Below are 26,013 nucleotides of genomic sequence, written 5' to 3' on the forward strand. Positions count from 1 at the left end.
TAAATGATATGATTTTATTACAAAGAGTACAAATAAAATACTATGTAATTTTATATACATTGGTGCATCTCACCTACTAATGCCCGTCTTACTGTTCTTTCTCTACTTTTTTCTTATAAAAAAACGATCTATTTTTATTTTGTTTTTATCTACTAAACGAAATAACCTCATTAACTCACTGGGTTACGACGAGAACTAGAAAACATCAGTCTGTATAATTACAAAAATGAATTTCTTGTGCACGTGTGTGGACGAGAAAGCAAACAACTTTTAAATGTTTCACAGATTCTCATCAATTACCTATACCTAAATTCCAAAATAATGCAGCGAGCTAATTCAATAAGGGATAGGGCTATAGCGAAGCGTACGAGTGGCGTCATGACTCAGACAAACAAACCGGAATTGTGGACGATTTTCCTAAAACACTTTCTAAAACAGCCGGTACTTGTAGAACACTTTACCTCTCAGAACACGCTGATGTTTTCTGAGCCTCGTACATTTGCATTCTATTTTTAGGACCGCGCGCTTCGCTAGTCCCTTGAAAGGTGGTATAAATTTTCTTCACAAGTCTTTACAGTGAGTACTTTGCATAGCAATGCTATATATTTCGACACGGTGCGCATTTCGTAGCCAGATCAGATGGGAGAAACGAACGCTTGGTGGATGGGCGGCTGAAAACAGCGCACATGTTCCACTGGCCCGTCCGAGGACTTGAGATGCTTGTTCAACACGGCGAATATCTGATCATTTAATACTCTGAAGTGACGAGCTCTGCTTACAAGACGCTTCAGGTCCTGAAATCAAATAAATGACGATACTTATGTTAGCCATGTGTTGATATCAACGGCAAACAAACTGGGTTTGTTCGTTCACGAGGACCCGGGATCGGTGGGGGGGGGGGGGGAGTGGACTGGGAGAGGGAAGGGGTGAGAGAAGCAGGAGGGGGAGGGGAAGTGGGCATTCTCTTACATATTAAAGCTATATTTGTATGTGCGGCGCCAGAGGAGTATGTTTTTTTTTGTAAGTTTTGATCTGAAATTGACATGGGGGAATTTTTGAAGCCTTTCCCAGGGTGTGAAATAAGGCAGAGCTGTGCTCTAGCAGTGCCTAGGTGCCACAGGCGACTTTCTTTTCTTTTACCTTTGGGCGACTTGTAGAACTTTGCTATCATTAAAGCCTTTAAGAGCTGGGCACCCAAGATTTCTTACATAAGAGCCTTCGGGAATCCTGCAATTATTCTAAGAGCACAGCTTTGTAAGGTAACGGTCTGAATGAAATAGCGTATCAAACACGACACATTCTAGTCTGAAGAAGGGTTAGGGCTTCAAGAAGAGGGTAGCACACACCCACCGGGAATTTTAGTAGAACCCTTAGTCTTACCCCAACCCCCACGGTGACAACGCTTGAGTGTCGAAAGTTAATTGCGTTTGCTTTGGTTTTGCATTGCTACGCTTAGTGATTGGCTTAAAAATCTCGCGCCACTTTCTCAGCCAATCAGAACTAAAACCAAAACCAATCGTGACTCGCTCGCGCACGTTTTCCCGCGATTCGTGCCGGCTACATGTATTTGCTTCGAGTTTTGATTGGTTCACTGGATTGTCTGTGTTCTTTGTGATTGGCCAGAGTAATTACTTTGGTTTTGGTTTTACGACACTCAATTGAAAACTGCTCTAATGGCGAAAACAATTTCATCATCGATGACAAATCACAGTTCACTCACCACGCCACCAACCACTTCATCTCTAGAATCCACCGCGTACACTTTGACGATGTGATAACAGAAGTCCAACGCTTCAAAACGATTTTCTTGCCCCAGCAAAGCAATGAGCGTACACCCGGCCCAGTTGAGGCCTTCACCAAAGCACTGCCTGTAAACGCAATGCAACAACAGTAATTAACGTACTAAAATGATGGCGTTTTTTTTTAATGATCATTAATCAGCAAAATATACTAATACTGTGCTAAATCAGTGTTCAATGAAGCAAAAATTCTCGTAGTCCTGTTGTCTGCATTTTTAGCATGTAATTGCAGTCAAAGAAAAGCCATGCATTGAAAGCAAGATCTTAGTGATACTAAAAAGCAAATTATCTAGATTGTCATAATCTCACTATCTAGAAGATTGCATGATGAACAAAACGAACGTTTGCAAGGGAAGTAAGGAACGGACAATAATTTGTTTGAGGGGAGGGGGTGGCGGTTTGGGCAATTTTTCTGGGCAAGTGTTTTGTTTTTCGCGTTCAGGTTGTGCAAGATTTGTTTGTTTTCCATGGCTCTCCTTGCATGATTGTTTTTGTCAGCCGTTTTTTTCTATGCGCGAATTTTTTTTGGAAAATTGCCCAACACCCCCACCACTCAAACAAATAATGGTCCTTCCCTTATAGCCAGAAATAGCAAATCCCGCGCGCCCTCGATCAGTCTGTTTTATAAACGACCGACTTGGAGCAAGCCTAGTTACACCCGAAAAAAGTTCAGATGAAGAATACGCGAGTAATACTTACTCGACGGTAAGCTCGTTCTGTCTCAGCGGCTGACAGTAATTGAACTGAATCGCGCTCCACAGACGGTGAAACTCCCTGCACTCATCAATGTTCATAACACCGTTGGCGGGCGGCAGTTCTTTCCACATTTCGTGAGTCAGGAAAGTTTTTATCCTTTTGAGCACCACCTCAAATATGGACAGTCCACAGCAAAGTCTCTCTTTCGTCAACAAGTCGCCTTCCTGTGCGTTGACAATTTGCTGTAAAAAGAAAAGCAATTTACCGTGAACAAGGGATAAAGATCTTGCAGGCGTTACTTGGTGGTCACGCAACGTCCCCTCCTCCTTACAGTTAGTGCAGGAAAGGCGTTGCGTGACAAAATAGATAACGGTTTGTCACGCAACGTCCCCGTCCTCGCTCCAGTTGGTTGAGAAAGGCGTTGCATGACAATTGAAATAACGGTTGCGAAGAGGAAGACTAGGAATACCAAGACCCACAAAACTCACTTTATCCTAAAACACTCTCGTGTTTAAAAAAATAACAACAACAAAATGATTTAATAGTGAACCTCTTTTGTTCCAAGCTTGGTGATGGTTGACAGAACTTGCAGCGAGTTGTACTGCGTCTCGAGTTTCTTCATTTTGTTTTCAAGCTTTTCGCCATCTGGCAAGAAAGAAACAACAATAATTAACGACTATGGATCAGTTGGGAGGCAGTCAACAATTAGAAGGCAATCACACTGCGCATCAATACTTGATAAGCAAGAATGTCTCGAGTCTAAATTTTCACAGAACTATTACTGTACCTTTAAGGTAAGGCCTGGGAATAATTCCTTGGAATGGAGCAGCATGCAACAGATCCATGATCTCTTCTTGAGACTATAAATAGAAACAAATAATACATTACCAACGGCTGTCATAACAAGGTCTGACCCAGTCGGCGGGAATTAGAGTTTTCTTTGTAGATATTTGTAAAATACTTAGAAAACTCGGTCTTCGGAATATCGTATTCTTTTAGTAGTGCTTAGTCAAAAACATTTAACCCAATTGTCACTAAGGTCAATACTCTTCTTGTACACTTCAGTTTTTTGGGGGGAGTGGGACGGGGTGGTCGCTCATTCGAGGTTGGGCCCTTATTCAGTTCTCGTACCTATAGGGCCAGGTGGGCGCTTTTTCGAGTAATTACGAGAAGCAAAGGCTAAGGAAAGGAGATTTAACATGTCTGTAGTAACTTACTAAGAAGCCCTCGAGTTGTAGACAGAAGAGAATGGCATTGCCGATCTCTCTGAATCCCTGGAACACATCTGTCCTCAGGTATGGGTACTGCATGATCGGTTCAAGGCTGGCGTGGTAGTATTCAAGGACACCTGGCGGATTAAAATGGAACAAAAGCGCCTTTGTTTATATGTATTGCCACATCTTTTCGACATTCGGGGGGGGGGGGGGGATAGAAATGGCACGAAGTTAAGGGCGGATAAAGTAAGGAAAACATTATTTTCACCGCTCGCACACTACCCAATTACTATCCCCCTTATTTTGGTGTCCGTCTATTACTGAAAAACTTAAAATTAAAAATAAAAATTAGTTTAAACGTTCATTTGTCCCTATTTATCTATTAATACTATACCGTTTCTGTGTCTTCACAAACATCTTAAAACTAACCGAAGCGTTTATTGCACCCTCCACAAAAAAAATAGGACATCATTTTCCGGTTGCATGTCACCTTAAAGAGATAACGGGTGAATAGTGTCGAACAGAATAAAAAATATAGCATTTTAGTACAATCCGAAACGTGTTTCCCCAAAAAATAAATTTTCTGAGCTCGTCATTCTTAATCTTCCTCAATTAACCATCCTTGCTCCTCTTTCGTTTCCTTCGATTTGAAAAGCTATTTTACGGTTATTTCAACGCAACAGTGACTTCGTGACCCAGGTCCTTTTAAAGTGACCCAGTCCAACTACTCACAGACACATCAGCTTAAAAGTGGACCGTTCCCTTAAGTACATCCTCACTTACATATACTTACCTGTCGATCCGTACTCAAAGCGAGGAAGGCCGCATTTCTTAGGCATTCCTTCAATGAGCTGGGCGATGTACTGCTGGAGCTGACCATGAAGCTGTAGATAGGAAATTACTTTAGAACGTACATTGAAAAACGAGAACTACAAATACATCCACTCGAGAAACCAGCTTGTTATTTGTACCATTCAAGAGTGTATTTTTGCTTCTATCCCTCAATGGGAATTGCTGGCCCATCGCCGGTAAACCCCCAGCATTTGTGTCAGGTTTTCCAACAATTCGCTACATCAGCATCCATTATTCTGTCTTGCCCAACAATACAACACAACCAACAATCTTCAAAGCAATCAAAAGCAAAAATTTAATGCCACATCCGTGGCTTCGAAGAGTTTGCATTGGTAACTTTCTTAACTTCTGGCTTCAGAAATTTGAGACGTTCGTAAACAGCAGTTTTGGCAGGAACTGCGCGCGCAGTGCGGTTGGCCGCACTGGACCAACAATCCCGGTCAGATATTGAGCCTGGTCTCCTCGAACTAGATCATAAGAGAAAAGGCAACTTTAACTGAAAAAAGGCAGTAAGGCGAGTTAACATTTTTGTTGACCTACCACACTCTTAATGATTTTAAGAAGTTCCTCGATAACCACAGCGATTCCTTGGTAACCAAGCAAGCGAGCCATGCAGGCAAAGTGAATGTCACCGACAAAATTACTGTACAGTGATCCAATGGCGTTAAACACAGAGTTTTGGAGCTACAATGCGAAAAAAGGAAAAAAGAAACATTAGCTTTGGGGTGCTTACCACTTAACCAAAAACCCAGGAGATTTCGGTTGAAAAGCAAACGGAACAGTAATTTTTTTGGAAAATCTGTTCGGAAAACACTAAGGGGACACCGAATAAGAGCGATTTCGATTGAATATGGTAAAACCAAACCAAAGTAATCACTCTGGCCAATCACAAAGAAACAGACAATCCTGTGAACCAATCAAAACTCAAAGCAAATACACGTTGCCAATCTCTGATTGGTTGTTGCTCGATTTTTGAATTTTGGCACGCAAGAAACAACCAATCAGAGACACTACACGAATTTCTGTAGAGTTACGTCATCAGTATGGAATTTTATGCGTCAGACGTCTGCTGAAAACAGGAAAGAATTGTGCGCGCGAACAGACGTCTGTTTTCATCCACCTGTGCACTATGCTAGTAGTCTTATTACCTTTGTGCCGAAGAAATAATGATACGCTTGTTTTGGAGCTTGTTCTCTGGAAACTTTGTCCACCAAAGAAAGCGACGTCGGAACAAATCTGCAGACAGAAAAAAACGTATTAGTGTTGTTAATTCATTTTCCACAATCTGTCCATTTACGTCTGTGGATGAAACTCCAGTGTGTGACCATTCAAGTGAAAGCTACCGACCAGTATTTTCATGTTGTACTGTAATTTGTAAGTCTGTAGATGAAACTCTAGTGTGTGACCATTAAAATGAAAGCTATTGAGCAGTGCTTTCATGTTGTATTGTAATGTAGATGATACCCTAGTGTGTAAACATTTAAATGAAAGCTATCGAGAAGTACTTTCACGTTGTTCTACTGTACAAAATGGCTTTATTTTTCACGTCTGTGGACGAAACCCTAGTATGTGACCATTTAAATGAAAGCTATCATGATTAAGTTGCACTTTCAAGTAGAGATGTTTCTTTCTTGATACTGTACAAATTAAAATATGACTTTTTTCTAATTTGCTCTACGAGATAGCCAAGCAGTTACTAAAGAAAGCTCTGTGCGTCACCTGTTTGTGGAAGAGTTGAAGCAGTAGTTTGGAAGGAAGTCGAAGTTGAGTTCCCAGAACACGTGAAGTGTGATCCTGCCATACGGAGCAGACACGGAATGATTGGCCTCACCCAACATGTTCTTGAATGGAATTAGCTTCACGCACTTTGACAGCAACTGGTGGGTCATTCGGTTCACTTCGAGTAAATTCTCCAAATCCTACAAGGCCCAAAAACAGTCAATTAATTTACTGCAGACACTGGAGAAGGGAAGTTTGTACTAACAAGTCAAAATGATTAAGACGGAATCCATCAGGAAATTGAGTAACATTAATTTTAGTTGGGACAAAAATCGAGTAACAGAATAATTTAAATCCTATTGCGTTATTTTCTACCCTTTTTGCTTCAATGGATTTCAAAGTTCACAAGAACCATGTAAACTATAGGTAAAACTTCATGTAAAAATTCATGTAAACTTTTAAGCAATTCAGTGGAATTCATAGCCTGAATTTCAGACATCCCTCTGTGCTCGCCTGCTTGCCAGAAGGAACGTCTGAACACATTTGGGCTTAAAGGTCAAATGAACAGAAATTTCGATTTTTGTTATTTTTTGCCCATGTGTTTATTAAGAGCCAAATAAACATATCCCAAAGTCTGACTCGTCCCCAGTCGTCTCTTATGCGAAAATTGCATAAAGCAATCGGTCATTTCATCGCAGAGATATTGCAAGTTGAAAAATGCTTTTTGTAGGCTGTCATAATCGTAGAGTGCTCGGAAAAATTGTCGGAAAATTGTCGGAAACAAAAACTTCTGACGTCATAATTGGTGTTTTTGAAGACGACCGCAGACCGATTCCGCAGACGGCACCTTAAAATCTAAATAAATGTGTTTAGTGACATTTCAAGCAGTTATTTCGTTCTGTTCGGCCGTTTTTCAGTGGATTGATTGTTGGTTATTGTTTAGAGAGGCTCATTTTTTTTAAATAGAATAGCTAAAGCACAAAAATAGCTTAAGTTTTGTTTGCTGTCGTTTTGCATATCATGTGAGACATAGATAGAATGCACGCTGGTATGAAAACAAATCAAGAATCTTTATTGTTCTTTCTCATTAGCATTTAACGTTAATGAGCAGAATTATCTGCGCGCGCGCGTTAACTATGCACGTGCGTTTTGAATTTTGGTACACTTCAAAGCCGTTCTCTGCCGAACAACAACGTGAAATTACGAAATTCTGCGTATTTTGGACAACGTCAGCCACGACGGCTAATTTTTGGTTTTTCTATTTGGGGTTGAACGCTTTCTTTGAATATTCAGCGGGAGCCAGTTCTTAAAGTTAAAGTTTCTCAAGTAAAATATAAATTCATTTTGCACCAGTCGTTGTCGTAGACGTTGCCGTCGGTGCGGTCTGCGGAATCGGTCTGCGGTCGTCTTCAAAAACACCAATTATGACGTCACAAACTCGTTCCATTCCTTCCATTTCAGTGCGCAGTCATTCAAAAACGTTTTCGTGAAGCCTTCGGAGATTTTCGTATTTTTTGCTGTAATTCACGCTTTAAGGCTCGGAAAGCAAAAATTTTTCTTAATTTTACTTAATAATGGATAGTTTTAGCGTTTGGTTGGTTAAAATGGCATTTTGAAATTTCTGTTCATTTGACCTTTAATGCCGTCCGGTGACGTCACTACCCGAAAACCGGGTAGTGATTTTGATTGGTTGATTTAAAAATTATTTGCATAATTATGTGAAATTATGACTGAATTTTACCGCGCGAGGATTATAATTTGAAAACGTTTGGAAAGAGTTCGAAAGAGTTCACCTTCCCAGAAATGAATTGATTAGTCATTTACCTTGAGTTTATTACTTTATTAGTTTACCTACGGATGAAGAATAGTAATGGAAATCGGTAGGTTTTAATTTGGCGGCATTCGTCGCTTCGACATGCAGTGTTTTGCCAAATTTATATGTAATCTTGTTTTGTCAACAAAGCCGCTCGACGCTTATGTCCTGCAGCCTCGATGAGCCATTGATTTCTGAACTCAGTGCCCACGGTCAAGTAGGATATTTTTGTATTGGATTCCGTTTCTTGATGCCTCTGAAACCGTCGAAATTGATTTATTTATTAAAGTACTCACGAGTGTGTTGTATTTTTCCGTTGCGTAACATATTATATTTTGATCGCTAGATAAAGCAAATCAGTTTAGATTAAATCGCTTCCGTAAAAGAATATAGCCTGCAGTCGATTAAAATATCATTCATTTGTCTCAAGGTTTTTAATAGTTTACTATTAAAACAATTTTATACCCTGTAATCCTTTATTTAAGCGATTTTTCTTTCACAATTTCATGACCTCGACAGAAACTTTTCCGCATGAATTAACACCAAAGCGTAGTGACGTCACCGGACGGCATTAGGCCCGAATGTGTTCAGACGTTCCTTCTGGCAAGCAGGCGAGCACAGAGGGATGTCTGAAATTCAGGCTATGGAATTCAGTGGAACTTCGAAATTTGTGTTCGATGTTTGGTGTTGTTAGAAATAATTTCTTTTGATATTATTTTGATAATTTCTTTTTCTTTTAATTTCTTTTGATTTCTTACAGCCTCAGAAGAAACAATAACATCGTAGTCCCTAGATTTAATTCATACTTTGTAAAAAATTCAATTGAACATAGGGGGGCCATCCTATGGAATGCTGTTTCGTCGTATAATACAGGATCCCAATTTTCGGTTTTCTATCGAAAAGTGAAAAATGACAATTATATTAAGGAGCTTAATTTCAATGCTCAGTCGGTTCAGTCGCTCCCTAGGCATTACAATGACTTTAAATGCTACTGATTGTTATGTAATCAATTATTTTTATAGTAGATACGATCCAATTTAGTATATAAGCATTTAGTTGTAATTTAGAAATCTATTAGTTTATTAGTATTTTGTAATATTAAGTATAATACACGACCCCACAAGCATTGTGCTTTAAACCCTATCGTGTGTAAATAAAGGTTTTGATGATGATGATGATGATAAGATATCTAAAACAGTAACGCAGAAGTTTGCAATAAGATACAAATAATTTTGTCCAATTAATACTGCAAGTCCTGGTGGATTCCTTCTTAACTGCTTTAAAGCTCTGCTCAATCCATAAAGATTGTTCATGGCAAATTGATCTAAACTCAGTAAAATGCAAGTTCTCGGTCATACCACGACACCACAGATGTCTCCACTCTCAAACCGACCAATAGAACAGTCTAATGATCTCATCATGGCGTTGTTCAGACGCTGTGTGATCATCTTGTTCAAGTCAATTGACCGGCCTAGAAGCTGAAAAACAAGCAACAAAGTCAACTGGTTTAGCCCGAGGAAAAATTGAAACGTCTCTCTTTACTTACCCTAAAAGTTCTATTAAGCCCCCCCCCTCTCTTTCTCTTTTTTAGTCCCCCCACAACTCTAATATCCCCCCCCCCATCTGAAAAACCCCCTCTCTGTTAGCCCCCCTCTGTAGAAGGTAAATCATTTCAATCAATTTATGAACAACAAAACAAGGCAACTTTACGCTTTTAAAGGTATTTATCCACCACATTTACTGTCCACTTTATTTCATTTTTATGTACCCTAATATATAACTTCATTTGAAATAATCCCCTCACTCTGTTAGGCTCTCCCCCCCCCCCCCCCCCCACCCCCTCATAACGCCTAAAAAAGAAATAATAAAGTTTTTACTCCAATTCTTTCTTCTTTTACTGGAATTTTTTCGGTCCGATCCCGCAAGTTCCTCAAGCAAGTGAAGAATTGAGTGCACTTTAAGATTCATTCAAGCTAGAGGTTGCTTAATGGCTTTTAACATCACCTGCACAAAATCTGGGTGTTGATCTTGTGCCATAATTGGATACTGAAGACAAACTTCGCATACCTGCACATGTCTCTGTTTAAGCAGAGTTTCGTATTTATTGGAACGAGTTCCTAGTTTAGCCGCAGCCTCGGCGCCTAAACGGGCCAGCTCAGATTTGAACTTCTTGTCCAGCAACATGCTTCAGAGAGAACAAATTAGAGAAATAATGTCACTTGGCCTTTCAGCATCAAAACTAACACCACACAAAATGTGCGGCAGTTAATGACCTTATACGGTTGAATAAATGAAGCACTTTTAATTCAGTGTCTGGGTAGTTATTTAGTTAATTGCAGCTCCTTGGGGACTATCTTCCACTTTACAATAATTTAAAAGTTACAATGTACAATTGTACAGAATAGAATGAACGTAATTACCTGCAGGCTTGTGCTTTGTAGTAAGCAAAAATCTGATCACTGAGTTTGTACACAAACTGGTCAAAACACAGGTTTACCTACCAAGGGCAAAAACAAATTAGTACGACTACACTGTACTCACTGTGGGTACTAATGAAACTGCCAGTAAAATTCATCCATAGAAACAGATAAGGGATAAGGAAATCTTCTCCTGGATCTCACGTATTTGTATGTAGCTCTCTGTATCAAGTACTTGAATATTTATCAAATTTGAGCGTCACGTTCCTGATGATGCATCAACATACATGTACTTTATGTTCAGGTAAACTTGTCTTTGGGCAATTTGGGCATAAAAAGTGCTGCCATTGCAGAGATCCAAAGGAAATCATGATGCAATAGAATCGAGTGCTTAAAATTATAAACACTTTTAAAGCATATACGCGTTTGCTTTGGTGTTCGTTTGCTAAGCTCTAAAATTGCTGGTTACAAAAACTAGTGCAACATGCTCGCCTCCTACCAATCAAAGTGAGTATGATTTTTTTTTTAATCCAATCAGAAGCGTCGTAAGCTAAACCAATCGCGGCTCTGCTAAGGAACGTTTTCCCGCGTTTGACACCGGTTACATACATGTATGTTTCGTTTCCAGTTCTGATTCGCTCACAGCGCAATTTGTATCCCTCCTGATTGGCCAGAGGAAATAAGTCTGGTTTCGGTTTTACAAGATAAACTAGAAAACCGTTCTGACTGACGACAAGAAAAGTTTTATAATTCTTACCTCAGCTTCAATTTCATCATACAGAAACTGTTTCTTGAAAACAGTCAGGGCATAATGAGCGCTGTCATTGTAAAGATCCAGAGGATACAAGACATACCTTTTGAACAACAACAGCAAATTGATCAGTTAAAACTTAACCAGACTGGAGTCATGGAAGTTTTTGTTGTTGGTGTTGTTAAGTCATTTTTTAATTTACCCATTTCTCACTTCTTCTTTTTCGGCGCTAACTGAACAATTACCTCCATCGCAGGTAACCTCTCAGCATTTTTGTCACATTACCGTAGACGCGTGGAGACGCGGTGGCCTAATGGTTAGCGTGCTCAACTCCGAGTCAAACAGCCCGGGTTCGAGGCCTGGCCGGGGCGCTGCGTTGTGTTCTTGGGCAAGACACTTTACTCTCACAGTGCCTCTCTCCACCCAGGTGTATAAATGGGTACTGGCGAACTTACTGCCGGGGAGTAACCCTGCGATGGACTAGCATCCCATTCAGGGGGGAGTAGCAATACTCCTAGACGCTTAATGCTACGGAAACCGGGATAAGCTCCGGCTGTATGAGCCACTTAGGCTTGGACAGACTTAACTTTACCGTAGACAAAGAGCAGTCCCTATTTTTTTCAGTCCATCGCGTGTGAAATGGTGAAGCCAAAACAAGCATGAGTGGAAAAATGGTCCTGGGAAATCTGTCGGCAAGATGCAAATCTCGCCCCGAGACTTTCTATGGATATTTTTCAACTTGTCCCCTTTTTTGCTTGGACTAAGAAATAAGAGGGACTGCACTTAGTTCAAGTTGCTGTGACAATTTGCCTGTACTGATTTAAATAGAAGGTGGAAAGGAAAAAAGGCTTTTGTATTTCACACAGCTTTCTGTACATGCACTGCATCTACCAGGGTAAACAGCATACCAGATAAAAAATTCAGTACTCACTCCATCATGCTGGGATTCTTGCTCTCTAGAATGTGATTGGTTAAAATCCACGGCAATGACATCTCAATAGGAAACTGCAAACACAAAGAAAACAGCCATTTTAATTAAAGACAGTGAGTTAAAAGCAGGCTTGGTGGTTATTAAAAGTAGATCTGGGAGTGCTGTTTCCTTCAACTACCAAGATCAATTGCAAGACTCCTTTCAGATGTCTTTATAAGCCCTTTTATTACCGCCATGGAACAAATAAAATGAATTTTCCTTGATGCACATTTTTCCGTTGCCTTTTGGGTGAGTAGCAAATTTACCAGTAATACTGTAAAGTTCTGACAGTAACAATCCCCCGAAAGGAGCGATAAAATTTAAAAGTTGGTAACAAATTCCTTTAGTGGACTTTATAGAATATCTTGCTTTTCAATGTCCTTATTTTTCTAATTTAGTTTTGCACAGCTCGGCATGGGAGCTCCTCTAGCATAGTTGTGTATGAGATATCCTTTAGGCCCTAGCCAGCTGTGACAATTCTGAATTCCCATTACCCTTACGTTCTGAAAGTAAAGACCCTTGTTAATTCCTGGGTTTGCTTCTTTCAGGTAGCCAAAAGTGCGCAATACATTATATGTATATCCTGGCTAACTAGGAGCAGTGTTGCAATAATTCTGACCTGAATTCTAGCACCCATTGTTAACTCCAGATAGAACTCTCTGAACCAGAGCTGAGACAGGTCACAGCACTCCCTCAAAACTTCATTAAAATGAAGTAGCTGCTCAAAGAAGAAAGAGTTCTTCAAGAATGCTTCAATCTGCTCCACTGTCTCCTTCTCCAGTTCCTTGCGCATGACTTTTTTGCCTCCTTTCTCAGACACCAGAGATTCCAACATGGTGCGAACCATGTACAACTGTACATAAAAAAAAAAACAGAGCAATACTGTTAATATACGACATTCACTTAAAAAGGAATAGCTTCCGTTTGAGCCTAGTGGCCTATATGACTGGCAGTTAATGAAGTGACTAAGAATAGGGTTACCCCCCTCCCCTACTGTATTAAATTCAAAGAGAGTACAAATTCTTACTCGAGAACATAACTCAATGACCCAATGCAATCATTGTGTGGTGTTACCCAGCAAGTAACACTGTAGAAAAACACAACAAACGATCAAACTAAGAGAAAAGGGCTCCACATTTTAATGATTGCCAAAGAACACAAAACAGTGACCATCACCAGGGCTTGACCCCAGATCACTCGATCTGGGGTCCAGCTCACTAAGCATTATGGTAGGCTTATGTGCCTCTCTATGTTGTACCAAACTGGTTGAAAAACTGTACCTGAGTACTGGAAGGCCCTATGTCTCTTTCTTGTATCTTGATGTTGGGCCCAGCCTTTGGGTCCTTTTCTCCTTTCAGAATTGGGTCCCCTCTTCCATGCTGTCCATCAGCCCAGTCCCCTCCAGTCTCACGAATAGACAACAGAATTCTGCAATAAAGACATTGAAAGCACATTGAACCAGTTATTCCAACAAGTGATTTGCAGAGCCATGCAGGGGTGGAGCAGTGGGGAGAGCACTCGCCCCCCACCAATGTGGCCCAGGTTCAACTCACAGGCCCAGTGTCACATGTGGGTTGAGTTTGCTGTTGGTTCTCGTCCTTGCTCCAAGGGTTTTCTCTGGGTTCTAGAGTTTTCCTCCCTCCATAAAGACTGATGCATTCCAAGAAGAATCCGAGGGCCACAGGTTTGTCACTCACAAGACTGTTATGTACAACAAGGTTAAAAGTTGATGCCCTTTGCACAACCCCATCACATACAACATCAGTCGTGCTGGGATGCCAGTTACATATTGGGACATTCAGAACAAAGTGACTCGCACCACTCAAGATTCACCTTCCTTTGTTTTGGATGTTGCACTGCGTAACTTGCATCCCAGCATGGCTGATTTTGTACCATGTCAGGTCGTGTACCACGTCATGCAAAGGGCATGTTGAAATAACTACAGTCTACAGTCTGCCTTGCAGACACCCCGCTATTGTGGACAATCGCTATTACAGACAAAATCCAGATCCCCGGCAAAAGAGGTTTGACAGAAAAAAGACTCTCTGGCGCTTTTAAGGAGTCTTGCTATAACAGACACTAAATGGCACCCCGAGTTGTGTCTGCTATAACAAGAGTTGACTGTACCTAATGCATTGCTTGAACAAAAATATTTGCTTAAATTTTAATACCACAATACAAGGTTGCATGTGCACAACATGCAAAATTTATTCTCTTATCATGGATTAAAAGGATGTAAGAGTTGATCAGTTTGAAAAGCTGAACTCCACTTACGTCTTTAGAAGAGTAGCCTTCTTGCTCTTAACAGCTTTCCTCAAAGGTTCTCTCAAGCTGACCTGAATAAACTCCTGTACATCACCGTGTATGGAATGCCTGATAGCCTCTGAAAATACTGGTTCAAGTCGAATCATCAAGCCATAAAGACCTTTGATCATGGCAATCACCTGACAGAACAAGGGGAGATCCTGTGGTCAGTTTACCATTATTGTCATCGTTATCACCACCATCATCATCATGATGGCCATTGCCATCAGCATCTTCATAAGAAGCAATGTGGTTACGCATGCTTTGATAATCTTTAGATGATCATGTCAAGAACTTTACAGAAGCGACATGTACAAAATTCCACCTTTTAAGGAGAATTAATAACTGCAATGATGCAATTCTGCAATGCTTGAAATCAACTGGCTCAGTTGCTCAAACCAGTTCTTTAGCTGCCTAGCTTTTTGGATCACACAGGTGCATGGCAGTGTTTTCCACTTATAGCATTGTGTTCTGTACATGTTTTATAGTTACCACTGTTGACATTAGCTGATCTTGCTTTACATGCTCTAGACATCTTTATCATTTACATACATACATACATACTTTATTGACTTTCCCCCTAGAGGCTTTTCAAAGACAATGAAATAAATACAATAATAATTTAAAACTACTTAAAAACTCTAAGATGATATTCATACTTAAAATTAATTAACTAGGATTAAGAATCTATAAAATCTTTGACAAGTTTACGTTTAAGATAAAACTTAAAAGCAGATACATTCTCGAGATGATACTCAGGAAAACCGCAATTTACCGATAACCAAAACAACAAACTGTACACCAGGCAGTTACCTCAACAAGTGAAAACTTTTCTTCACTGTTGTAGTTATATCTTGTAGCCTAGAAAAGGGCAAAACAAATTATAATAAAAAAAAACACTGCATAAAAAATATAGATAATAATAACAGGTTATTTATTGTTATTGCTACATGTACGTTGTTGGAGGAATCGCTGCACAAAACATAAACCTTACTGACAGGAGAGTCAGAAATGAATGACAACAAAGCATCATACTGCAAATAATAACACTACTTATGAACTTTGATGTTCAAAGTCAATGCAGCTCCACTTCGTTGATTGTTTCCTCATAGAAAACTTGGGCTCGCAGTCTAATTGTTTATCAAAATAACTACAACAGTGGCATACTATAAATAGCAATATAAAAATCATTTGATAATTAACAATTATTCTTTGAAATCTCAGTGAATAGCGGTAGAATATTCACCTCGCCGCGGATTAGTATGTACACACGAAGTGATCTCAACAACAAGCGATCTCAAAGTTTTCAGAAGGAAACCATTTAAAGTCGATTTAATTGACCTCTCAATTCATGCGTGGAAAACGTACAAGTGGTACATGGCATGCGCGAAACTATTTACAGAATTTTTATAGTTGTCAAATCGAGGCGAATCAAGTTAATCTTCGTAAAAATCCTCGTCAAAATCTAGGAAAATGGTCCTTTAACACCGTTTAAATCAGTAATGTAAATCGAAAGTCTGCTTGTAAAACGATATCGCCATTTAATCAAAGTTTCTGAAGTTTACTTAAAGTGGAAATTGAAGGAGCAGTTGGCGAAGGATCCACCAGACATTATGCCGCGTGTGCAGGACTGTGGTGAGAACTGGATGTTTTCTTGGACCGTGGAACATATTTGACCTGACTTACTCAGAGATTTCAGTAAAGAATTTAGCGCTTTGTTTGCTTCTGTGAACGCACCGTCGCCAATTATCGAGAATGGCTTGTTGTTTGGTTTGTTGCATAGGTGTCTATCAATGGCGGCTCTAATTGAGGTGAGCGTTGCTTTGTTGTAATATGAACCGTCTTGTTTCCTTGCAGACATGTAGAACTTTCTTAAACATTTGTTCAATTCTTCTTTTTCCATTTCCTCAATTTCGGTGAGAAATTCGTTTTGCTGGCCAAACCAGTCTACAAAATAAAATTATTTACAATGAGACAAAATGTAGTTGTGCAGATTGTTGCATTTTAGCTCTAATTTTCTGGAGAAAAAAATACAAAACGCCCGTTTGAAAAATCATATGAAGTCTTTTCTTACCTCTAAAAACTTTTAGGCCATATTTCGTAGCTTTCTTCGTATTCTCCGGTACAGCATCTTCTTGAATTTGGAGGATTTCTCCTTCTGATATGGCGGCGAAACGCGAGTGTACGCCGGCCATTTTATTTTACGCATTAGTCACTCGGTAGGGAGTGAATAATGCTCATTAGCCCGAGATAGCGAACCAATCAGATTGCTTGAAACACCAAGATCACTGAGTGTGTATATACTAATACATAATTAACTGCAAACTAGTTTCACTCACTCGTTCATATTCCTCAGCTTCCTCAGGACAATGGGGATTAGCGTACTTGTCTGTAGGATGGAGTAATTTCCAAGAGTACTGGACAAAGCAAAACATTGTTAGAACTTTATAATCAAAAGGCTTACATTGACTTGCAGTGAAATTTAACCCCTAGGTAGCACCTGAATGCTACCCCTATCCCCTGAATGGGAGGCAATACTGCAGGTAAATACTCCAAAGCATTCTGCCAGGTTGCTGCAACAAATTATTTGGCGGTACCCATTTATACTCCAGGGTGGAGAGAGGCCTTGCAGTGGTAAAGAGTCTTGCCCAAGAACACAACACTGGCCCTAGCCTGGGCTTGAACTCAGACCGTTTGATCCACAGTCCAGCACACTTAACCATTAGGCCACCACACCTCCCACAAGACAGGAAGACATTAACATTGACGGGTTATTGTTGTTACCAGTTCCATGACTTGAGCAGTCCATGATGACAGAAGCCGCATTCCTCGTAGTGCCAGACTTCTTAGCTCCTTGAAATGCTCTTCAGTTCTTGGGTTGTTGCTGGAAGTGATCATCTAACAAAGAAAGTGTGCAAAATTATACATTTATTAAATTTTTACCGCGCATAAGTCCCCAGTGACATTTCCACTCTAATCTCAGATATGTCTTGTGAGGGGGCTTATTAAAATAAAGAGGAGGGAAAGGAAGCTTATAAAGAATTGAACTTCTGGTCGGGAGCTAACTATTGATGCCCTCTGCTTCACCAAGGGACTAAGGGGTTAAAAGAGAGAAAAATAAAATGGTCTGTACCATATTTTACAGAGGTTACAAAAAATGTGGCACTGCAAAAAAATCTATAATTATAGAATCCTCTCAACAAAATTAAAATTCTGCCGTCACTGCGAGGATTACGGGAACAAAGCAAAAGGAAACAGTTAGATACAGGACTCTTTTGCTTTACTCTCAGAAGCCTCATACTCATTGTACAATTTTGAGCCAAACAAAATAAATTTTTTCTATCGATCACTGCAAGGGTTTGGGGAATAAAGCAGTGACAACAGTCGGATACAGGACTCTTTTTCTTTTCTCTCATAAGCCTCCTCATGGTACAGTTTTGAGCCAAAGTAATAGTCGCAATAAAATAGATTTATTCTGCCATCACTGTGAGGGTTTGGGGAACAAAGCAAAGCTGTTTTTGGCGAAAAAAACAGTCCGATATAGAACTCTTTTGCTTTACTCTCAGAAGCCTCACAATCACTGTTTGAATAGTCTTGAGTCATCACTGCAAGAGTTTGGGGAACAAGGCAAAGAAAATAGTCTGGATACAGGACTCTTATGCTTTACTCTCATAAGCTTTGTAGCTATTGTACAATTTGAACCAAATTAATTACCTCATTGTTGTAACGAGCTAGCTCGCTAATAAACTTGACATGCTCTTCTCTGATGCCGTCCATCTTACCAAGGAGATTGTATTGAACTATGACCTTGTCTTCAGCCCCGTCAGCAGCTGCTGTCCACTTCTCTCGCATGTCGTTAAAGTGGGGGCACATCTTCAAGTAACTCACTAGAGCAATTTGGACATCTCCAAACAGTGGTACTACTGGAAATTGCTGTTGTGGGTGAAATGCAAAATTGCCATAAGTTCTAAAAGTAAAGTAGCAACTCTATGAATGTAGCTATAAATTTCACAGTTGTTAGCAAATCCCGAAAATAAGGACACTGCGATAGTAACGACCTTTCAAAAGTAGAGACCTCAAATTATGCAACTGGGTGACCCTATTTGGCAGAATGATGAAATGATGGAATGGCACTCATTTTCACCCTGGTTTGCTTGAAGTTAGCTTCACCCCGGCCGGTTTGCTTGTGGTTAGCTTTTACTAGTTGGTTAGGCAATACTTTATGTTGCCCTAACCAACGAATAAAAGCTTATTGCAAGCAGACCAGAGTGAAGTTACCCGTAAGCCAACTAGGGCCATTCCATCATTCCACCGATCACCCAAATTAACTTGACCTTTTATGAGTAACAATGAAATTAACCGATACAACAAGCTTAATATATAATATACCGGTATGTTTTAGGTGACTCTTTTTCCAAAATAAGACTGCATTACTCAGTTCTGATGTAAATTATATAAATCATTTCCAATGAGATTTATCCATTTATCCTCTATAAATATTACTAAAAAATCATTATTTAAACTGGATCGGGTGTACCATTTCAGCTACCCAAAAGTAGTGGCCCTTTGAAAGTTGCAACCCTCTGAAGGACTATGTGCTTCACGCTTCCTTGGCTATCGACAATCTCATGTTTTTGAATGTTTTTGTATGTGTGGACTAACTGTTAATAAAAAAGTTCAGTTTGTTTACCTTAAAAATTTTGTCAATTTTACTGATACTGATCCTTTTCTTTTGATCCATCTTGAGAATGTTGCTCTCCTTACCATCCATCAAGAAAATCAGGAAGCCCATTACCTAAAAATAAGAATAATAAACCATGTGTAAAGAAAAGCCATGTGTGATAATTACAAAAAAAGGCAAGGCAAACATTCCGTTTGCCACAAAATGGGGGGGGGGGAGAAGTCAATCATGCAACATGCAACTTAACAACCCGTCCCCTTGTGGTTTGACAATTTTTTATAACATTTGATTTGTCTACCACCATTTCCCGTCTCCACAAAAAAACCTTTCCTCAGAGTTGAATTGCACAGAATTAAAGAATATGTGTAGCCCCACCCCCCCTGTTATCTGCTGCTTAGAAAAATTGAAAGCTGACATCTTTGTATATGTTGTGCTCTAAATTTATCTTTGGTTTAATTTTTCAAACCAGTTTGTTTTGTTTTTTTTATTTATTTTTCACTGCTCTTTTCAGGGATCCATATTCGTTTTTTCTCCAAGTCGTCAGCCGGGCAAGTATGCAAGATGACATACTTGCCCTGGCAAAATTTTACTTGCCCGTTCAAAAGTGAAGAATGTCGACCGTACAACAAGTAAATGAAAAGTTGACTTTTTTGTTATTATCACATGTATGTAACACTGTATATACATGAAATCTACAAGACAACGAATCTGTTATAATAAAGTTTGATTCACAAGTATTTGTTAATGAGACTCTTTACTTGTCTACCTTGGCTGCCGGCTTACAAATTTCACAAAACATCACGCCCCCAAGCGGCTTGTGATGTTGACGGAAGCGTATGATGGGGGCACAAATGAAAGCCAGGGCCTCTTCGACTGCCACAACGGAAGAAAAGAACGCTTTTGCTCTTCTTATTCATATTTGGTTTGTTTTTCTGAAGTGTTAACATTGCTTTTTCTTCTTTGCTGGCGGTGCCACACCAAGATATCGGCAAATTTTGATCAAAACATCAGCTGATGCGATCGCCTCGTGTTTTCGCGGATGCAGCTGCAGTGCAAAATATCAGCGGTTGACAGCTTGAAAATTGAGCCTGCAATGATTTCATTGCAATGATTTCATTGATGGAAAATACCGCATCAACCAAGATGGCGGCCAAAATTATGATTTTATCGCAACAGAAAGTTGCAAATTATTTTCTGTTTTCGAAAAGTTATGAATGGATGACAAGTGGTCAGAACGCAAGTAACTCAGAAGAAAACTTAATAATTGTTTTTTTTTTCATTAACTCAAACTTAAGTCGTCCAGCAGACGAGTTTATGTAATCTTTTGGTCGTCCATACGATTTTTTAGTCGTCTCGGACGACCGGACGACTGGGAATATGGATCCCTGTCTTTTTTCTTTATCATTATCTGAAACAAAGGGGAAAAATCAAGCTGGCTTGAAAAATTTAAAACCAAAGATAAATTTTAATCACAACATAACATGTACCCGTACTGAAATATAACAAAATTAAAAAAAAAATGGAACAACATACTGTACCTTCAAAAGCACATGTTTGTCATTTGGTGTAATGTACAAGTTCCCCTCATACAGTTTGACACATAGAGTCAAAACATCAGCCAACACATCGTCGTATCCCTGAATAGTCTCAAGCCCTTCTTTTAACAAGTATGTGATCTTGTTCTGGTTAGCCAAGAACAGCGAAAGATTCTGTGACTCTTCAATCATTGACACATCACCAGTTCCTCGTCGCAGGAAGGTGTCAGCTCTGTAACAAATCAGTTTATGAAACAGCATAACAGACTGTCTTGTAAACATAAAACAGTAAAAAACCGAAAGTGGACTATTTACTTGTTGACAATGTGGAAGAATTCACGCTGGGGGAACCCTGAGATCGACTAGCGTTCTATCCAGAGGAAACTAGAAATATTCCCTGTCACTTATTGTGCCTTTCAATGACATGCAACCTACAATCCTGGCCACAACTGTTTTACACTGCGTTAACCAAGGGAACATTTCAAACCCCTCCCTCCTTCAGGCAATGCTGTTTGCAGCAGGTTTTTGTTTACAAACATTTCTAGAAACAAAGAGCCAACATTAGGTGAGGAAAGGGGAAGGGTTGGGAGTTGGGGTATGCATGATTTCCAAGCGGGTTAATTATAGGCCTTAAAATGAATGAGTAGTTTGACAAAAAAGCAAGTGGTCTCAACAGGTTTTGGCTGTGATTGTATGTTCAAGCCAACAGTCACATTTTTTACTGCTGTCATTTATCAAAATGGACCTCTCAGCAAAATGAAGTTTAATTCAACCAGCTTAAAATGTCACATCTGTTGGTTTTGATAAGTAGATTTTAATCCATTTTGCTTGTTTCTGTTTTTCAACGTTTGTTGTATGTTACCAAAATTATGATTTACAGCAGTGAAAATGCAATCACTAGTTGGGTTTTAACCTTTGGTTTGCATGTTATTCAAAGGTGGGTGCTATAATGCTCCAGAAACTGGGATAAGTTAATCAAAGTTCTGGCTCTCATTAGCGAAACTGGGAAAACTCTGATTAGTGTGGTATGGGACGGTACACAAATTTTAGCTACACACTCAGTTAAATAAACTTTAAATTGCAAGTAAAATTTTGCAACACGAACCTCTTATAGAACGCATAATCATTGTTGAGGCATGCCTTCATGTTCTTCAAAGCATCCAATACTGCAAACATATTGATGAATTTTCCAAGAGTCAAAAGATATCTCTCTGATATGAAATCTTTCCTTCTTTCTGGGTGACTTAGAGTTTTTACTTCCTTGCAGAATCTCGACACGGCATTTAGTGCAAAATGCATGAAGTTCTTCAGTTTGCGCACTTCCGGTTCAAGCACTTCCACCGTCTTCTCATAGATCTCAATCCTGTTTGGCTGATCATCACTTTTAACCTTTAATGAAAACAAAGAAGCCATATTTATTATCATTTTGTAGATCTATCTCTAAGTATTACAGCACTGTCTAACAAATGAGTAACAAAAGACTATTAGAGATCTTACTGAAGGAACAGCACGTGAACAGCTTCTCCATGTGTACAACATCACAGCATATCTTGCACCTTCTTCAAGCATCTCATTCTGCCAGAGATCAATTTATTTATGTTCATAATTATTTTATATAAAATTTGTTAAACATTGTTCATGTCAATGAATGTTGAACATGATATGTTAACTGACTTATGGCCATAGCCCTAAGTGGGCATAGGGCCGGATATGTTAATACCGTATGTTAAATAAGAGCAGATACTTTTATTATTTATTTGCTTGATTGATGGAATCGTGATGTGAACATAAAAAAATCAGAATCATTTTTTTTCTTTAACACATTTTTCGCCATCCAAACCTGTGAAATTTCACTCCCAAAAGGGCTAGGGGAGGTGTGATGCAAAACAAGAATGTCCTTGAGAACCAAACGAACAGAACAGGATTTTACTAATGCTAGAGAAAGTAATCCCACAAAAGTCATATTTTTGTTCACATTTTGTCCAGAACAAAACAACAACACAGCAGAGGGACACAAGAAAAACCCCCATGAATTTCAGAACGGTCGGTATAAAACGCAGACCATGCAGACTGCAGACTGCAGACTGCAGACCGTGCAGACCGTGCAGACCGTGCAGACCGTGCAGACCGTGCAGACCGTGCAGACTGAGTAATTTTTTTTTTCTTCTTTTTTTACATTGTGTTTCACAAAACTTTTCACGAACGGTTTCCGAAGTTCGCTACGAACTTTAGGGGGAATTTCATTATGTAGTTGTCAATCAAATTACGAACTTCGAAACGAAATTGTGAATTTCACGTGCAGCGAAGTTGAAAGGTTGAGGAGTTCGCAAGTTGAGAAGAAGTTCGTCCAGTTTGTTTAATTTGGTGAAATGAATCCGTTCACGGTACAGCAAAAAGCAATCCCAAGACCAGTAAGGCAGGACATCAACGGACTAAAAAGCAAGGCTGCCCTGAAAATGGTTTGTGAATGTTACAACTGAGTTTTCTCAATGTCACCCGACACCCGACTAAAAATAGATTACAAGTTCTGCCGTGTGCAGTTTCGAAGGAAAAAATTTCAACAGATGAACCGGTTTACATATAAAAATACTGTTTGTGTGTGCCGTAAAAATCTTCTAAAGAGAAAAAAACGTTTTCCTTCTTGAATACACATCAGTTTGGAAAATCTGCGGAAAACCAGAACTTTTCAATTCCGTGTTGTTATACTTCTGTGTTTACACAACACGCAAGTCACGCCATCTGTCTGTTCGTGATAAACTCTGTTCCTCTGAAAGAATTTACATTTGCAAAAAAATAAGCTTTGGTTAAAATTTTTTTTACTAATAAACAACACTTACTTTGGAACAATTGAAATGTGTATTTATTTACGAATTACTTGTATTTTATTATTAAGGACAGTGTAAAATTTTTTGGGGGATTTCTCAAGAAAACCCTGTATTCTCAAAACATTACTACCAACCGAAGCATTTGTTTACGTTATAAAATTGAACTAGAAACCTGAACTTAACAAATAAACTGCTATATCCGACCAGTTTGTTTTACCTATAACTTAAAATGTTCCAATGTTTACAGTGTAACGCGCTCTCTGACAGTAGAAGAAAACTCAACAAGCTGGAAGCTAAATAAAATAATCCTTGACCTTGAAGCCAACTTTAGATGATTTCCTGCCTTCCTGGACTTGAAATTGCCTTTCCTTGTACCGTGAACGGATTCATTTCACCAAATTAAACAAACTGGACGAACTTCTTCTCAACTTGCGAACTCCTCAACCTTTCAACTTCGCTGCACGTGAAATTCACAATTTCGTTTCGAAGTTCGTAATTTGATTGACAACTACATAATGAAATTCCCCCTAAAGTTTGTAGCGAACTTCGCGAATTTCAAACGAACTTCGGAAACCGTTCGTCAAAAGTTTTGTGAAACACAATGTAAAAAAAGAAGAAAAAAAAATTACTCAGTCTGCACGGTCTGCACCGTCTGCACGGTCTGCACGGTCTGCAGTCTGCAGTCTGCAGTCTGCATGGTCTGCGTTTTATACCGACCGATTTCAGAAAGTGCTCTCGTTTTGACGTCATGGCTCAACAAGTCTCAGGTCCCCACTTTGAGCAGTTTTTGACCCAACCAGAAGTAAATTTTAACAATTTGTTGATACCTAAAAAGAACTGGGATTTTTTTCGCTGTTCACATCAGGTTCGCATGTAGTTTTGATCAAGCAAATAAAAAAACATTCTGTCATACATACTTTAAACTTGACTTTAATTGTCACAACACAATTCAACTTGATCTTCAGATTGTTATTGATAAGTTTAGTATAATTTAGTTTAGTTTAATAGTTTAGTTTGATTTGTTCGGCAGTAGAAAAATTAAAAATCTTCAAAATTTGATTGTGTTGCATTCAATTAAAAAATCAATAGCATTTCACTGAGTTCCACTCGACATTTGATTTGACAAGCGATTTCAGTGTTTTCAAAGTGCACATACATGACTTTTGGTTAAAGATCTACATGAAGATTAGAAGCTCGGATACGTCTTTGACATATTGCCAATATATTCGCCTTTACAGCAAGCAATCGAACATTCGTTACAAAACAAGACCACAAACAAGTGTTCAAACATTTCGTGTCAACTTCCCCTTGCAAACCATATGATTTTCCTTCACGATTTTGCTATCGGAAAATCAACAAGTTTCAATACAGCTGAGTAAAATTTGCAGTTGAATAACAGGAGAGAGATAAACAAACAGTAAAATTACAACGCGTGTATGTATTGATCGCTACTATTAAAAGCCTAACTTTTTTGTTTTCTGCCGAAGGTATGGCACACCTACCAAGCCCTTGTGAACATCCGCCTCTTCTAAATACTTGCTGATACACGTGATGAACGCTTTGCTGTCCTCAAAATTTGTGTCAAAGTTAGAAATGTACGTAACCGAGGCAGGAGGCGCTTCAATTTGAGGTTGTTCATCAGGAAGGTTGATATTTTCAAGTTGGTGAACATTGCAAAGAGCATCTTCTAGAGTCGCCATCTTTGCTTGTGTCCCAGAAGCCTTTGAGGGCTAAGCTGTAACAAAACTTCGTCCTGACCCTACCCTACACGGGCATTTAGAGAAAGGCATGTCACGCAATCACTATTTTATTCATGCATATTGCAAAAAATATTGAATTTCCAGAATGGAGTTTCAGAATAATTTCCTTATATCAATTTAAAGAAAATCAGTTCCATTAAAAGCCTCAAAAAATGATGGTTGAAATTCATCAAAATATGGGAATCTGGCCCTGCAGTGACTGCACATCCTCATTCAAATGAATTATTAAGTGAACTTTGATGTTTGAAAGACACTTAAGTTATAACCTGTTAACCAAAAAAAGGCGTCCATTCATTTGATGAAATTGTCAGCTTTGAGGATATGGATGGAGAAAAACCATGAATCTCAAATTTTGTTGGGGTGATGGTCGGAAAGGGATATGTGATGATTTGTGGGCATGCAACAGGAGGGTAGTGCTAGTGCTGAGAAACCAACCGCCCTCACGATTGGATCAATTAGTCAAGAAACATTTGTATCAAGTTAATTTAACTTTATTAAAGCAAAGACTTGCCTGCGTCATTTGTGTGAAGGCCAGGTCAATGCTGGCAGAAATTAACTTTTAAGGTAGCTCAAAGTTAATGCAACAAATTTAAGGTAAAGGTGGGCAGGGGGCGGGATCCTGAGAGAAAAGGGGCGGGAAGCAGCATTCCTAAGGTGGCAGGAACTGGGAGAAAACG

The 26,013-nt window shown here is 39.3% G+C and overlaps 2 protein-coding genes across 2 annotated transcripts; both read right to left on the minus strand.

Moving 5' to 3' along the window:
• LOC144655374 (cytoplasmic FMR1-interacting protein 2-like) lies at window positions 1-25,285 on the minus strand. Its single transcript, XM_078515619.1, has 27 exons — window positions 25,079-25,285; window positions 22,249-22,326; window positions 21,857-22,140; window positions 20,755-20,983; window positions 19,226-19,330; window positions 18,250-18,468; window positions 17,320-17,433; window positions 16,875-16,952; window positions 15,349-15,396; window positions 14,506-14,675; window positions 13,512-13,659; window positions 12,851-13,084; window positions 12,193-12,266; window positions 11,268-11,364; window positions 10,514-10,590; window positions 10,161-10,278; window positions 9,452-9,571; window positions 6,281-6,480; window positions 5,710-5,797; window positions 5,102-5,245; window positions 4,503-4,593; window positions 3,713-3,843; window positions 3,283-3,355; window positions 3,046-3,140; window positions 2,499-2,737; window positions 1,721-1,868; window positions 1-794 (listed from the first exon to the last, which is right to left on the minus strand). Exons 1-27 carry the CDS (start codon window positions 25,274-25,276, stop codon window positions 636-638), a joined length of 3,759 nt encoding a protein of 1,252 aa, XP_078371745.1. The 5' UTR covers window positions 25,277-25,285; the 3' UTR covers window positions 1-635.
• On the minus strand, window positions 15,736-16,837 carry LOC144654943 (uncharacterized protein KIAA1958-like). The gene is made up of 2 exons (XM_078515175.1): window positions 16,610-16,837; window positions 15,736-16,482 (listed from the first exon to the last, which is right to left on the minus strand). The coding sequence occupies exons 1-2, from the start codon at window positions 16,728-16,730 to the stop codon at window positions 16,097-16,099; spliced, it is 507 nt and encodes a 168-aa protein (XP_078371301.1). The 5' UTR covers window positions 16,731-16,837; the 3' UTR covers window positions 15,736-16,096.
• Window positions 25,286-26,013: the final 728 nt, after the last annotated feature.

This window comes from Oculina patagonica, chromosome 5, assembly GCF_052425735.1.
Source record: "Oculina patagonica isolate OP01 chromosome 5, crgOcupat, whole genome shotgun sequence".
Lineage (NCBI taxonomy): Eukaryota > Metazoa > Cnidaria > Anthozoa > Scleractinia > Oculinidae > Oculina > Oculina patagonica.

Excerpts from the sequence above, each read along its gene's own strand:
- LOC144654943 (XM_078515175.1), bottom strand. The coding sequence starts at position 16,730 with ATGGCCGGCGTACACTCGCGTTTCGCCGCCATATCAGAAGGAGAAATC. Across the intron at positions 16,483-16,609 it reads TGGCCTAAAAGTTTTTAGAG|ACTGGTTTGGCCAGCAAAAC; the intron begins GTAAGAAAAGAC and ends TTTATTTTGTAG.
- LOC144655374 (XM_078515619.1), bottom strand. The coding sequence starts at position 25,276 with ATGGCGACTCTAGAAGATGCTCTTTGCAATGTTCACCAACTTGAAAAT. Across the intron at positions 4,594-5,101 it reads TTAAAATCATTAAGAGTGTG|CTTCATGGTCAGCTCCAGCA; the intron begins GTAGGTCAACAA and ends TCCTATCTACAG. Across the intron at positions 3,844-4,502 it reads CTTTGAGTACGGATCGACAG|GTGTCCTTGAATACTACCAC; the intron begins GTAAGTATATGT and ends TTAATCCGCCAG.